The 13,823-nt window shown below is 45.8% G+C and overlaps 2 protein-coding genes across 5 annotated transcripts in view; both read right to left on the reverse strand.

Moving 5' to 3' along the window:
* Positions 1-13,823, reverse strand: part of NTAN1 (N-terminal asparagine amidase) — a 215,455-nt gene that overhangs the window by 169,927 nt on the left and 31,705 nt on the right. The window lies entirely within an intron of this gene.
* BFAR (bifunctional apoptosis regulator) overlaps positions 3,002-13,823 on the reverse strand; it is a 38,955-nt gene continuing 28,133 nt past the window's right edge. For all 4 annotated transcript variants that reach the window (XM_050774095.1, XM_050774096.1, XM_050774097.1 and 1 more), the window contains 3 exons: positions 9,319-9,492; positions 7,197-7,399; positions 3,002-4,602 (listed from right to left, as the gene is read on the reverse strand). In XM_050774095.1, the coding sequence (XP_050630052.1) occupies positions 4,410-4,602; positions 7,197-7,399; positions 9,319-9,492 (570 nt within the window). In that variant the 3' untranslated portion in view covers positions 3,002-4,409. The remainder of the gene's footprint in view (positions 4,603-7,196; positions 7,400-9,318; positions 9,493-13,823) is intronic.

Raw genomic sequence — 13,823 nt, forward strand, 5'->3', positions numbered from 1 at the left:
TTCCTGTCCTGCAGGGGTGGCTCATTTCTGGAAGCCCAGCACAATGATTACAAAAGTGGTACATACTCATTGCTTTAAAAAAAAAAAGTACAGAGAAATATAGAGCAGAAACAAAAATCATTCCAGTTCCCACAATTCAGCATAATCTGCTAGGATCTATAGTTTTAAAAATGTAGTTCCAGGCCGGGCGCGGTGGCTCTCACCTGTAATCCCAGCACTTTGGGAGACCGAGACAGGTGGATCATGAGGTCAGGAGTTCGAGACCAGCCTGACCAACATGGTGAAACCCCGTCTCTAAAAGTACACAAATTAGCCAGGCATGGTGGTGCATGTTTGTAATCCCAGCTACTTTGGAGGCTGAGGCAGGAGAATCACTTGAACCCAGGAGGCAGAGGTTGCAGTAAGCTGAGATCGTGCCATTGTACTTCAGCCTGGGCGACAGAACAAGACTCCATCTCAAAAAAAAATTAAAAAAAAAAAAGTAGTTCAGATTATACTGTATGATGTTTATAAACTTTGCTCCATGTCATAAAAAATCTTTGGAAACTTCATTTAAAATGTCTGTGTTAGGGTTGGATGAGGTGGCTCATGCCTGTAATCCCAATATCCCAATACTTTGGGAGGCTAAGGAGGGAGGACTGCTTGAGGCCATGAGTTCAAGACCAGCCTGGGCAACATAGCAAGACTCTATCTGTAAAAAACAAAAAAAATGTAGTAAGGCATGGTGGCATGCACCTGCAGTCCCAGCTACTTGGGAGGCCGAGGGAAGATAACTTGAGCCTAAGAGTTCAAGGTTGCATTGAGCTATGATTACATCACTACACTCCGGTCTGGGCAACAGAACAGGACCTTGACTCAAATAAATAAATAAATAAATACATAAATAAATATCTGTATTAGATACCATTTTATAGACTGACTGTTTTTGGATATTGGAGCTATTTTCTGTTTCCATTAGTGGCTTGTAAATAAATCTTCACCACTCACATCCCCATAGCCTATTCCTTAGCACGGATTTGCAGAAATGGCATTTTTGGATCAAAGGATCTGAATTTTTTTTTTTTTTTTTTTTTTTTTTTTGAGACGGAGTCTCGCTCTGTCACCCAGGCTGGAGTACAGTGGCCGGATCTCAGCTCACTGCAAGCTCCGTCTCCCAGGTTTATGCCATTCTCCTGCCTCAGCCTCCCGAGTAGCTGGGACTACAGGCGCCCGCCACCTCGCCCGGCTAGTTTTTTGTATTTTTTTTTTTAGTAGAGACGGGGTTTCACCGTGTTAGCCAGGATGGTCTCGATCTCCTGACCTCGTGATCCACCCGTCTCGGCCTCCCAAAGTGCTGGGATTACAGGCTTGAGCCACCGTGCCCGGCCGGATCTGAATATTTTTTGAGACAGGGCTATCACCTAGGCTGGAGTGCAGTGGTACAATCTCAGCTCATTGCAGCCTCGACCTCCTGGGCTCAGGCAATCCTCACTTCAGCCTCCCAGGTAGCTAGGACTACAGGTGCATGCACTCGCATCCGGCTAGTTTTTTTTATTTTTAGTAGAGATGAGGTTTCGTCATGTTGCCCACGTTGGTCTCGATCTCCTGGGCCCAAGTGATCTGCCCACCTCAGCCTCCCAAAGTGTTAGGATTACAGGTGTGAGCCACCACACCCAGCCGGGTCTGAGTATTTTATTTTTATTTTGTATTTTTCGGAGACAGTGTCTCATTGTGTTGCCCAGGCTGCCATGCACTGCAACCTTTGCCTCCCGGGTTCAGGCGATTCTCCTGCCTCAGCCTCCTGAGTAATTGGGGTTACAGGTACCGCCACAACACCCAGCTAATTTTTTTTGTATTTTTTCCCCCCTGGAGACAGAGTCCTGCCCTGTCACCCAGAGCGGGAGTGCAATGGTGTGATACCAGCTCACAGCAACCTCCACCTCCTGGGTTCAAGCAATTCTCCTTCCTCAGCCTCCCAAGTAGCTGGGATTATAGGCGCAGGTCACCACACCTGGCTAACTTTTTATTTTTAGTAGAGACGGGGTTTCTCCATGTTGACCAGGCTGGTCTCCAACTCCTGACCTCGTGATCCATCCCGACTTGGCCTCCCAAAGTGCTGGGATTACAGGCATGAGCCACTGCGTCCAGCCTGGACTATTTTAGACACCCTCTTTAGATGTACCCATCCTGCTATGATTGGTAAGAAGAGGTAGAGGCAGCCTGTGGCCCCTGATCTGAGTGTGCCTGTCCTTCCTGCTGACGATAAGGAGTAAGGTCCTGCCCAGCCTGTTTGCTCTAGGCCATGGCTTTGCCCCAGTCCCTGAGCAAATCTGGGTATTACTCATCTTTGAAGCAGGGTGTAGAAGCAGGTAGGGACAGTGTGGGAGGCCATGGGATGGAGGTGGATGGCCTAGACCCAGCTTTGCAAAGCCAGTCAGCACCAGCTTGGTGAGTTTTGCCAGCCACCCTACATCTATTCACCTGTAAAGGATACTGGCAACCCCTGGGTAGCATGAGACCAGGGATGTATAAACACTGCCATGGGAGGTCACAAGCATTAAATAGGTAAAGGTAAGCAACCCTGGGGCTTGATGTGCAAACACAAGCAGGAAAAAACCCATTTTTCCTTAGAGTGGCTCCTTGGCTCAGTATCTGCATCAGGCTGGGGGATTTCAGCGCGTGACTAGATTGACTAGATTTTTTTTTTTTTTTTGGAGACGGAGTCTTGCTCTGTTACCCAGATGGAGTGCAGTGGTGCGATCTTGGCTCAGTGCAACTTCTGCCTCCCGGGTTCAAGTGATTCTCCTGCCTCAGCCTCCCAAGTAGCTGGGACTATAGGTGCGTGCCACTATGCCTGGCCAGGCTAGTCTCGAACTCCTGACCTCAAGTGATCCATTCACCCTGGCCTCCCAAAGTGCTGAGATTACAGGCATGAACCACCATGCTCAGCCCATGACTAGAAGATTCTATCAGGCAATGCAGAAGTTTTGTGTTTTCTAGACAATTGCTTTTTCTCTACATATAGGTTTTATCTGTATAAAAATCTTTATTTTTATTTCAAGTAATTTCTTCAAACTTCCAGATGCAACATTTGAGTAAAATCTTCACTCAAAGATACAAAGGGTTAATTAATGGTTCATGGAGTCACAAGAGAATATTTCGGAGGTAGGCCTATTTCTGCAAGGCCAGTCTTCTGAGATGACATCTCACACCTGCTGTGTTCACATTGGAAGGAAATAAAAGGCCATAGTTCACCTCATTCTATATTTACAATTATAGCACTTGGTGTAATTATACCTGCTGTGTTATACATCAGGATAGGACAATAAAGATTATACAGTGTGAGGTCAATTTATAAAATATTTCCTTGAACAAAAGGACTATCCTGGAATTTATTTTACAGATGAATTTTTTTTTTTTTTGACAGAATCTCCCTCTGTCACCCAGGCTGGAGTGCAGTGGTTCAATCTCCCTTCCTGCAACCTCTGCCTCCCAGGTTCAGGCGATTTCCAATTCCAAGTAGCTGGGATTACAGGTGCAGGCCATCACACTTGGCTAATTTTTGTATTTTTAGTAGAGATGAGGTTTCACCATGTTGGCCAGACTGGTCTTGAATTCCTGACCTGAAGTGATCTGCCTGCCTCACCCTCCCAAAGTGCTGGGATTACAGGGGTGAGGCATCGCCAAAACAATTTTAAATAACATGGAGGCCACTCAATCTAATGGGAACTGCCCGACATCTCTCTCAATCTCTCCATTCAGAGAAAGGGATCCAGACCTTCAATGATTTCCATAAAGCAAAACAATAACAAGCCCACTGACTACAAGTCTAACCATCATTCTAGGCTCAAACTGAATCCTTTGAGTTTTACTCTGAATCCTAGCAACTCTTCAATAAGACAGAATTGTTGATTGAATTTTGGGTTTTCTTCGGTACTTTTTATGTGCAACTCTCCATACCTATGACAGAATCTTTGTTGTTTTCCTAAACTTGACTTAGAGGACAGGCCAGGCCCCAATAAGCCTGGTCTCGGGCTCTGAGATCTAGGATCCTCTGTCAGTCACTGAGGTTGGGGAGGGGACTGATGTGGCGCCCTTATGATGTCACCCACACTGTGTCCACTGAGGACCCTGAGTCTTGTCAGCCGTCGGGGACTGGGCCTCCTAGTCCCTGTGAGGAAGGCGGCTGGGTGGGAAGGGCCGCTGCTGTGTCAGCCAAACAGACAATCCTCCCTGCGCGGATGTCAGTCCCTGCTGATGCCACCCACAGGCCGACGGGGAGAGGACATGGTTGGAGTGTTTGACATACAAAGCAGCACCTTGTTTTACTGGGGGTAAAAAATAGAAGTGTGCTCCCTGCCTCACCCCTCTTACGCGTCAAAGCTCAGACGTCAGCAGGACTTGAAGAGTCTCAGCCTGGGCAGTGCCAGTCACAACACCTGGGTTTCCAGCCGCCGGAGTTCCTTGACCACAAGATCAATGTTAATAATTGGGTTAAAGTACAGGGCCCAGTAAAACAAACAGTTGCAAACAAACTGAGGGATGAGGGGCCAGAACATGGCCACAAAAAGCCCCTGCGTTGATACTTTCCAGAAGTGGCTCCACATCCTCTGAGGCACAGTCCTGAAACAAGAAGAGAAGAGGTTGAATCAGAGGCGCTTCTCATGACCACGCCCGGAAGTCCGGCCCCTCGGCCTTTTCTGGGTGCTGGGAAGGGCGTGGCTGCCTGTGCTGAATGTCCTTGTCTTCTGTCCCTGGTGCCTGAGACTTCTGCCTACTCAACCCATCTTTAACTCTCAGGGACATGACCTAGAGGGAGCTTCTTTGTCCCTGCACCGGGCAAGGCCTCCCTGTGACAGCCTCAACTTCACCTGCTTCATCACTTTGTTAACACTTACATAATTTTTTTTTTTCTTTTGAGACAGGGTCTCATTCCTTTGTCCCGGCTGGAGTGCAGTGATGCAAATGTGGCTCAACGGCAGCCTTGACCTCCAGGTCTCGTGATTCTCCTGAGTAGCTGGGACCACAGGCACACATCACCACATCTGGTTTTTCTTTATTTTTTTAGTAGAGACAAGGTGGTCTTGCTGTGTTACCCAGGCTGGTCTCAAACTCCTGGGCTCAGGGAATCCTTCCACCTCATCCTCTGGAGTAGCTGGGACTACAGGTGTGCACCACCATGCCCAGTTAATTTTTTGTATTTTTAGTACAGACAGGGTTTTGTCACATTGCCCATCTTGGCCTCAAGCAATCCTCTTGCCTCACAAAGTGCTGGGATTACAGGCATTAGCCAAGGTGCCTGGCCATCTATTTTTTAACATATATATTTTCTTTGTTAGGCTGTAGGTCCTCACAGTATAGACTGTCTTCTTCACCAAAAGATCTGCCATGCCCAGCAGAGAACCAGGAGTACAATAGGGGGATAAATAGGCAAATTGTGTATAAATAAGTGAGTTTGCTAAATGGAAAGAAATGAGGGAGATTCTTTTTTGATTTTTACCTAGTGAGTCACCATGGGAAAGGTGAGAGAGATTGTTGGGTTCTCAGAACCATTCATAAGGCTGCGAGTCACAGAATGTCAAGGTAAAAGGCTGCAAGGGTGGCAGTGTTACTTCTGCCTGTCCCTTTCTTCTGGAAACAGCTTCTAAGGTTTTGGGGTTTTTTTTGAGATGGAGTCTCGCTTTGTCGCCCAGGCTGGAGCGCAATGACTCAATCTTGGCTCACTGCAACCTCCACCTCCCTGGGTTCAAGCGATCCTCCTGCCTCAGCCTCCTGAGTAGCTGGGATTACAGGCACCCACCACCATCCCTGGCTAATTTTTGTATTTTTGGTAGAGATGAGGTTTCACTATGTTGGCCAGGCGGGTCTCGAACTCCTGACCTCAGGTGATCCACCTACCTTGGCCTCCCAAAATGCTAGGATTACAGGCAAGAGCCACCGCACCCAGCAACAGCCTCTAAGTTTTGGGGATTCTCTCTCCTTTGTTCTTTTCCACGTGGTCTGGGTAGGGCTGAAACCAGCCTCTGGTTGTGGGGTGAGCTCATGCCCCAAGCCTGGGGTGGCCCTGCAGGATTGGGGTGATGGATTGCAGTGGGCATGTGACCCAGGCTGGGTCCGTCAGAACAAAGGCGTGGGAACCCTGAGACCTTTTCCAGTGCCACGGGGAAGGAAGTGCTTTCTTTCTGGAGGTTTGTTAAGCTGCACAGATCAAAGTCTGGAGTGGAGAAGCCGAGGGCCCCCACATGAAGAGAGCTGCCTGACGCAGAAAACACAAGAAAGAACAGTGCTGTGAGGGACAGAGAAAGAGCCAGTCCTGGTGACAGCGTTTGGGTCTCAGGGTCCAGTCATGCTTGAAGCCTAAGTTGTTATTATCCTAGTTGGTGGCAGATCAGGATTAGAACTCATGCCTACAGAATTTCCCATGAGATCTCTTTATGCTCTACCTTACTGCCATTTTCTATAAAGCACCCTGTGGAGGCCAAAGCAACTCCATATTGGATGCTAATCTGCAATGCTGACTTCTCACTAACTCCGGTTTGGGGGAAGCCTCTAAGATCTCTGGTTTATCTAATGTTTCCTGTGTACGAACACGTATGTCACATAAATCCTGCCCTTAGGTGAAACAGCCTTGATGTTCTCGTACTTACCATAAATCCTGACCCTAAACAATTGTTCTGCACATCCCTTCTGAATGACGCATGTATGCCTCTTCCCTATGTATACAAGTCCTGGGTCTGGGGATCCACCATCTTGTCTCGCTGCCATCCGAGACACAGATAGGGCTTCTGTTTGCAAGGCCTTATTAAATGTTTCTTTCTGAGAAAATGAATGTGTCAGCTTCTTTCTTCAGTCCCTCAGCTTCCTCTGATTTAGGGGACAGGTTTGCACAGGCCTGCCTACCTTAAAACAGACCCTTTTCTACTCAGTTGCTTATTCCTTGATTATTAAAATCCTTTGACCCCCTCCCCCTGAAATTAAATGGTATATTATTACATAAAGACATATAGGAAAATACTTTTAACAATGAGCACCACAACCCCCACCCCAAAACACAAGGTAATTGTCCTATTCACTGCTTAAGCTGGGTTTCTCAAAGCAGAGTCTGAAGGGTCTGGGTGGACAGAGGATTTATTTCAAGTGTGAGAAATAAAAGATCTTTCCCTCACTTGGTATTTCTTTCCCATCCCCAGTTGTGACAACCATTAAAATGTACTTACTTCAGTTCACTTCTTGACCAGATTCTCCAAAAGGAGAATAATTCCAGAACTGAGAGTAACATAGCATTGATGATGAGAAACCGTGATGTCCAGTAATGGACCTCCAGCCAGTCCCAAGCAAACTCGGCAATCAGCTGGTATGGAAGGAAGGAGTATTTGACCAGGAACTCTCTCCACTGCTTCCACGTAGGCTCCTTAAGATCCTTGAAAAATAACACACAGATGCAAAAAGTCATGACGACTGACTTTTACACAAAATATTGTGATGATCAGGCTGGGCACGGTGGCTCACACCTGTAATCCCAGCACTTTGGGAGGCCTAGGTGGGTGGATCACCTGAGGCCAGGAGTTTAAGACCAGGCTGGCCAACATGGTGAAGCCCCATCTCTACTAAAAACACAAAAATTGTCCAGGTGTGGTGCTGTGCGCCTGTAGTCCCAACTACTCTAGAGGCTGAGGCAGGAGAATCACTTGAACCCGGGATGTGGAGGTTGCAGTGAGTTGAGATCACACTATTGCACTCCATCCTGGGTGACAGAGGGAGACTCCGTCTCAGGAAAAAAAAAAAAAAAAAAAAAAAGAAAAGAAATTCTGATGATCACAGTGAGTTCTACATTGATTACAACACACACACACATCCAACAATCTAAAATGAAATTTCCATCCATCAACTCATCTTGTAATAATTAGTCTTTTTTTTTTTTTTGGAGACAGAGTCTTGATCTGTCACCCAGGCTGGAATGCAGTGGTGCTATCTCGGCTCACTGCAGCCTCCACCTACTGGGTTCAAGTGATTCTCCTGTCTCAGCCTCCTGAGTAGCTGGGATTAAAGGCGTACACCACCACGACTGGCTAATTTTTGTATTTTTAGTAGAGACGGGGTTTTGCCATGTTGGCCAGGCTGGTCTCGAAACTCCTGACCTCAGGTGATTCACCCGCCTCTGCCTCCCAAAGTGCTTGGATTACAGGCGTGAATCACTGTGCCCAGCCATAATTAATCTCAAATTAAGTAAATGTTAGCAAAAAGGTTGAAATGAAATGCTTGTCACATAATTATGAAAGCTCAGAAATACAAATCTAAGCATGAATTATGAATAAATAGAAATAAATTTAAATTAACCAGTGTTTTATTCTCCCATCACTGCATGGGTAGCTTGAACCATTTCCTAAATTCAACATTGGCTATGGTAGAATAATGGTAGTTTGTGGTAAAATTACAAACACTCCCTTCTCCCTCCAAAAAAAGGTAAATTTTGTGGTGGCAGGAGGAAAAGCTTTCCAATTACAGATATTAGCAGATAAAAAATTAGCCTGATGAACAAGCAGAGGCTGTTGGAGCTCATTAAAATTGAAGGGTTGGGTGCCAGGTGCAGTGGCTCATGCTTATAATCTCAACACTTGGGGAGGGCGAGGTGGGAGGATGGTTTGAATTGAGTAGTTCGAGACCAGGCTGGGCAACCCTGTCTGCAAAAATGGTGAAATCCTGTCTCTGCAAAAAATGCAAAAATTAGCTGGGTGGTGGTGCTCGCCTGTAGTCCCAGCTACTTGGGAGGCTGAGGTGTGAGGATCGCTTGAGCCCAGGAGGTCGAGGCTGCAGTGAGCTGTGGTTGTGCCACTGCCCTCCAGCCTGGGACAAAGAGTGAGACCCTACCTCCAACAGTCAATCAATAAATAAAATTAAAGGTCAGGGTCTCTGCACAGCCAGTCTGGTGAGGTAAACAGCAAGTGAAGACTGGGTAATGAGAGGAGGAATGTGCAAGGGATCTGATTAGCAGGCTTCAAACTATATTCAAGGCTGAAAACAGTTAGCCAGACACTTGATTGTAGTGTTTACAATGATCTTTGGAGAAAAAAAAGGATCTCTGGAGATTTCAAAATTGTTTTATTATTTATGGGTGTGGATTATACTTGATGATTCCTCTATCCATGTGACTTGATATGAACAGGTCAGGACTGGCCTCAAGAGAAGCAAAGCAAAAGATATTACTCTCAAATGACTTACCAGACATTCTGAAGGAGTTCATGGGTTAAACTGAAGAAACATGGCACCGATGGTGGGTAGCAATCTCTGCAAATAACTCAACGGGGGAATAATTTTACTCCAGGCACTGTGCAGACCTACCAGAAGCTTGGTGACGATGTCCTCCCCAGAGCTGTCTTCTTGCAGAGGGCAGATGGTGTGGATGAAGGGTAGGAAGGTGTCAGTGTAGTCAAACAAGTACAGGTAGAGCAGACCCAGCCTGGGGGAGCTCTTGAGGGCGTACAGCAAGAACAGAGACCTGCCTGGGTTCACAGCCTGCAGAGGAGAAGAGTACAGGGCCACATTACAACCATAGTGGTCAGCTGCCCACCCACGCCCCTTCCCATCTCTAGCTTGTTGCCATCAGCCTTTTTGCATGGTATGTACAATGCATGAATGAGTGAATGGCAAGAAGAGGTCAAGTGATCCACATTTTGGGTTACATTGTATAAAGATCCGATCTTGGCGGGGCATGGTGGCTCATGCCTGTAAATCCCAACACTTCGGGAGGTTGAGGTGGGAAGATCACTTGAGGTTAGCAATTTGAAACCAGCCTGGCCAACGTGGTGAAATGCTGTCTCTACTAAAAATACAAAAATTAGCTGGGCGTAGTGGCGCATGCCCTGTAGTCCCAGCTACTTGGGAGGCTGAAGCTGGAGAATCACTTGAACCCGGGAGGTGGAGGTTGCAATGTGCTGAGATTGCGCCACTGCACTCCAGTCTATGGAACAGAGAGATATTCCAGCTCAAAAAAAAAAAAAAGATCCAATCTCTAGCTATAGCTGGGGGAGGGTTGAAAAGCATACTCTTGCACCCTCCTTGCAGAATATAGCCTTTTTAAAAAGCTATTTTGAAAAAGGTATCAAAAAGTCTTAAAATTGTTTAATTCAATCAGTCTGTAAGTGGGCACCACTTAATGCAAAGAATCCGAAATACAGACTTTATATACAAGATGTTTAGTACTGCATTGAGTATAATAGTGAAACCAGTGAAATCTATGGTTACAGCAGATTCTTAACATGGAATTCACAGTCATTTTCATTTTCTTCACTTTTGTAAATCAAGTTTTACTACAGTAAATGTTTACTTCCTTATTATAAAAGTAACTGAATAGATGACTCAGGCTAAGCACGGTGGCTCACACCTGTAATCCTAACACTTTGGGAGGCAAGAGGATTGCCTGAGGCCAGGAGTTCAAGACCAGCCTGAGCGACAAAGCAAGACCCTGTCTCTTAATTTTTTTAATTTTTTGAGACAGAGTCTCGCTCTGTCGCCCAGGCTGGAGTGCAGTGGTGCATTTTTGGCTCACTGCAACATCTACCTCCTGGATTCAAGCAATTCTCCTGCCTCAGCCTCCCAAGTAGTTGGGATTACAAGTGAGTAATGCCACGCCTGGCTAATTTTTGTACTTTCAGTAGACACAGGGTTTCACTATGTTGGCCAGGTTGGTCTCGAACTCCTGACCTCAGGTGATCCACCTGCCTCGGTCTCCCAAAGTGCTGGGATTACAGGTGTGAGCCACCATGCCCAGCCTAAGACCTTGTCTCTTAAAAAAAAAAAAAAAAAGGCCGGGCGCAGTGGCTCACACCTGTAATCCCAGCACTTTGGGAGGCGGAGGCAGATGGATCACCTGAGGTCAGGAGTTCGAGACCAGCCTGACCAATATGATAAAACCCCGTCTCTACTAAAAACACAAAAATTAGGTGGGCGTGGTGGCAAGCGCCTGTAATCCTAGCTACCCGGGAGGCTGAGACAGGACAATCACTTAAACCCAGGAGGCAGAGGTTGCAGTGAGCTGAGATCTTGCCATTGCACTCCAGCCTGGGTGACAAGAGCAAAACTCCGTCTCAAAAAAAAAAAAAAAAAAAAAAAAAAATTCATTTATTTGATTCTTAGCAGCATCAAAATAAAATGAGCACTTTACCACAGAAGATATAAGGATGGCAAATAAGCATGTGAACGCAAATTAAATGAGAAATGCAAATTAAATCCCCAGTGCCCAGTGGAGATCACTGCATCCTTGTTGGAATTGGGAGGGCTGGGAGGGAGGGCTTAACAGGGGCAGGAGGAAACTTCTGGGAGTGACTGAGATGTTCCCCATCTACATTGTGATGATGGTTTCATGGGTGTGCATATGTCAAAACTTATCACATCATACACTTTAAGTAGGTGTACATCAATTTTACCTCAACAAAAACTGTTAAAACATTCAACTTACCTGATGCTATGAATAACTTGCTATTAGATTTTTTTTAAAGTGTGATGATTGCATTTTTAAAAAGATTCTTTCTCTTTAGAAATGCATACTACAGAAGCTGGGCGTGACGGCTCACACCTGTAATCCTAGCACTTTGGGAGGCTGAGGCAGGCAGACTGCCTGAGGTCAAGAGTTCGAGACCAGCCTGACCAACATGGTGAAACCCCGTCTCTACTAAAAATACAAAAAAAATTAGCCAGGCATGGTGGTGGGCACTTGTAGTCCCAGCTACTCAGAAGGCTGAGGCAGGAGAATTGCTTGAAACTGGGAGATGGATGTTGCATTGAGCTGAGATTGTGCCACTGCACTCCAGCCTGGGTGACAGAGCGAGACTTGGTCTCAAAAAAAAAAAAAAAAAAAAAAAAAAAGAAGAAAGAAATGCATACTACAGTATTTAGGGGTGCAATAAGATGATGTTCGGGTATGCTTTAATATAATCCCGGGTTTGGGGTGTAAGTAGAGGGGTAGTAAGGAAGTAGGAATGGCCATGAGTTGGTCATCACTGAAACTGGCTCTGAATACATTTGTCCCTTTATTTTTGTTTAAATCTGATATTTTCTTTTCTTTTTTTTTTTTTTTTTTTTTTGAGACGGAGTCTCGCTCTGTCGCCCGGGCTGGTGTGCAGTGGCCGGATCTCAGCTCACTGCAAGCTCCGCCTCCTGGGTTTAAGCCATTCTCCTGCCTCAGCCTCCCGTGTAGCTGGGACTACAGGCGCCCGCCAACTCACCCAGCTAGTTTTTTTTTTCTATTTTTTAGTAGAGACAGGGTTTCACCGTGTTAGCCAGGATGGGCTCGATCTCCTGACCTCGTGATCCACCCGTCTCGGCCTCCCAAAGTGCTGGGATTATAGGCTTGAGCCACCGCGCCCGGCCTATATCTGATATTTTCTAAAGTGATTTTAAGAAAATCTAAAGATTTTAAGAAAAGATCCAACTAGTGAAATGGCAGATTTCCAAGTCTGGGGCAAGAAAGGTACAGGAGTAACCTGACCATCTTGACACATGAGAAGGGAAACTATCAAACACCAGTGAGGTCACATCAAAAGAACTCACTAAGGTCAGGCATGGTGGCTTATGCCTGTAATAAAAGCACTTTGGGAGGCCAAGGTGGGAGGACTGCTTGAAGCTACGAGTCTGAGACAAGCCTGGGCAACAAAATGACACCTCATTTCTATTAAAAAAAAAAAAAAAATTAGTCAGGCATGGTGGTGTGTGCCTGTAATCCCAGCTGCTAGAGAGGCTGAGATGGGAGGATCACTGGAGCCCAGGAGTTTGAGGCTGCAGTGAGTCATGATCGTGCTACTGCACTCCAGCCTGGGTGACAGAGCAAGACCCATCATTTTTTTTTTTGAGATGGAATCTCACTCTGTCGCCCAGGCTGGAGTGCAATGGTTCACTGAAACCTCTGCCTCCTGGGTTCAAGCAATTCTCTCGCTTCAGCCTTCTGAGTAGCTGGGATTACAGGCACGCGCCACCACACCCAGCTAATTTTTGTATTTTTAGTACAGATGAGGTTTCACTATGTTGGTCAGGCTAATCTGGAACTCCGTCCTGACCTGAGGTGATCCGCCCACCTCTGCCTCCCAAAGTGCTGGGATTACAGTCATGAGCCACCACACCCGGCCCCATCTCTTAAAAGAGGGCTCACTAGCAAGTATATTCTACCTCAATTAAAAAGTTAAATTAAACAAAAAACAAAAAACAAAAAAAAAACCACTCAGAAAATAATTTGAGGAGGCTCCTACTCAAAAAAGGATAATTTGAGCATCAACAAGTATAATCACTAAAATATACTGAAACACATCAAGAATGCTAAAATCCTGCTTACGATCCTGAAGAAACAAAGTGGCCACCTTTAGTAGACAGTAGTGAACCAGGTCACTATTCTGAAACTGACAAATAAAAGGAAAGCATCAAGCATGCTTTCTGGTACAAACTATATTCAGGGTAATCAAAGGATGAGGAAAAATTTCTTTTCTTAAAGATTTATTTCAGCTACTAAATGAAGAAGCAATGAGAGAATTATATTATCACTGGTTTGTAACCCTAATGACAGATCTAAACAATCATGATCACAGGGCTGCTGCCATCTGTTAAAGAGAGCACTGGATGTTATGAGCCTCTTAATGAAACAAACCACCACCACCTTTGAAACAGTCTTGGCAACCTTGAACCAAAGTAAGTCTCTAGATCTAACTACCAGATTTCTGGATATATAGGGGGCAGAGGGGCCTGCTAAGTGACACCACACAGAAAATCAGCTAAATTCAAAATGTGGAACAGTCTATGGGACAAAATGATCTAGTTTCTTTGTTGAAATAAATGTGGGGTAACAAACAGAGGTAGAGAGA

The sequence above is a fragment of the Macaca thibetana genome, chromosome 20 (assembly GCF_024542745.1).
Source record: "Macaca thibetana thibetana isolate TM-01 chromosome 20, ASM2454274v1, whole genome shotgun sequence".
Classification (NCBI taxonomy): Eukaryota; Metazoa; Chordata; class Mammalia; order Primates; family Cercopithecidae; genus Macaca; species Macaca thibetana.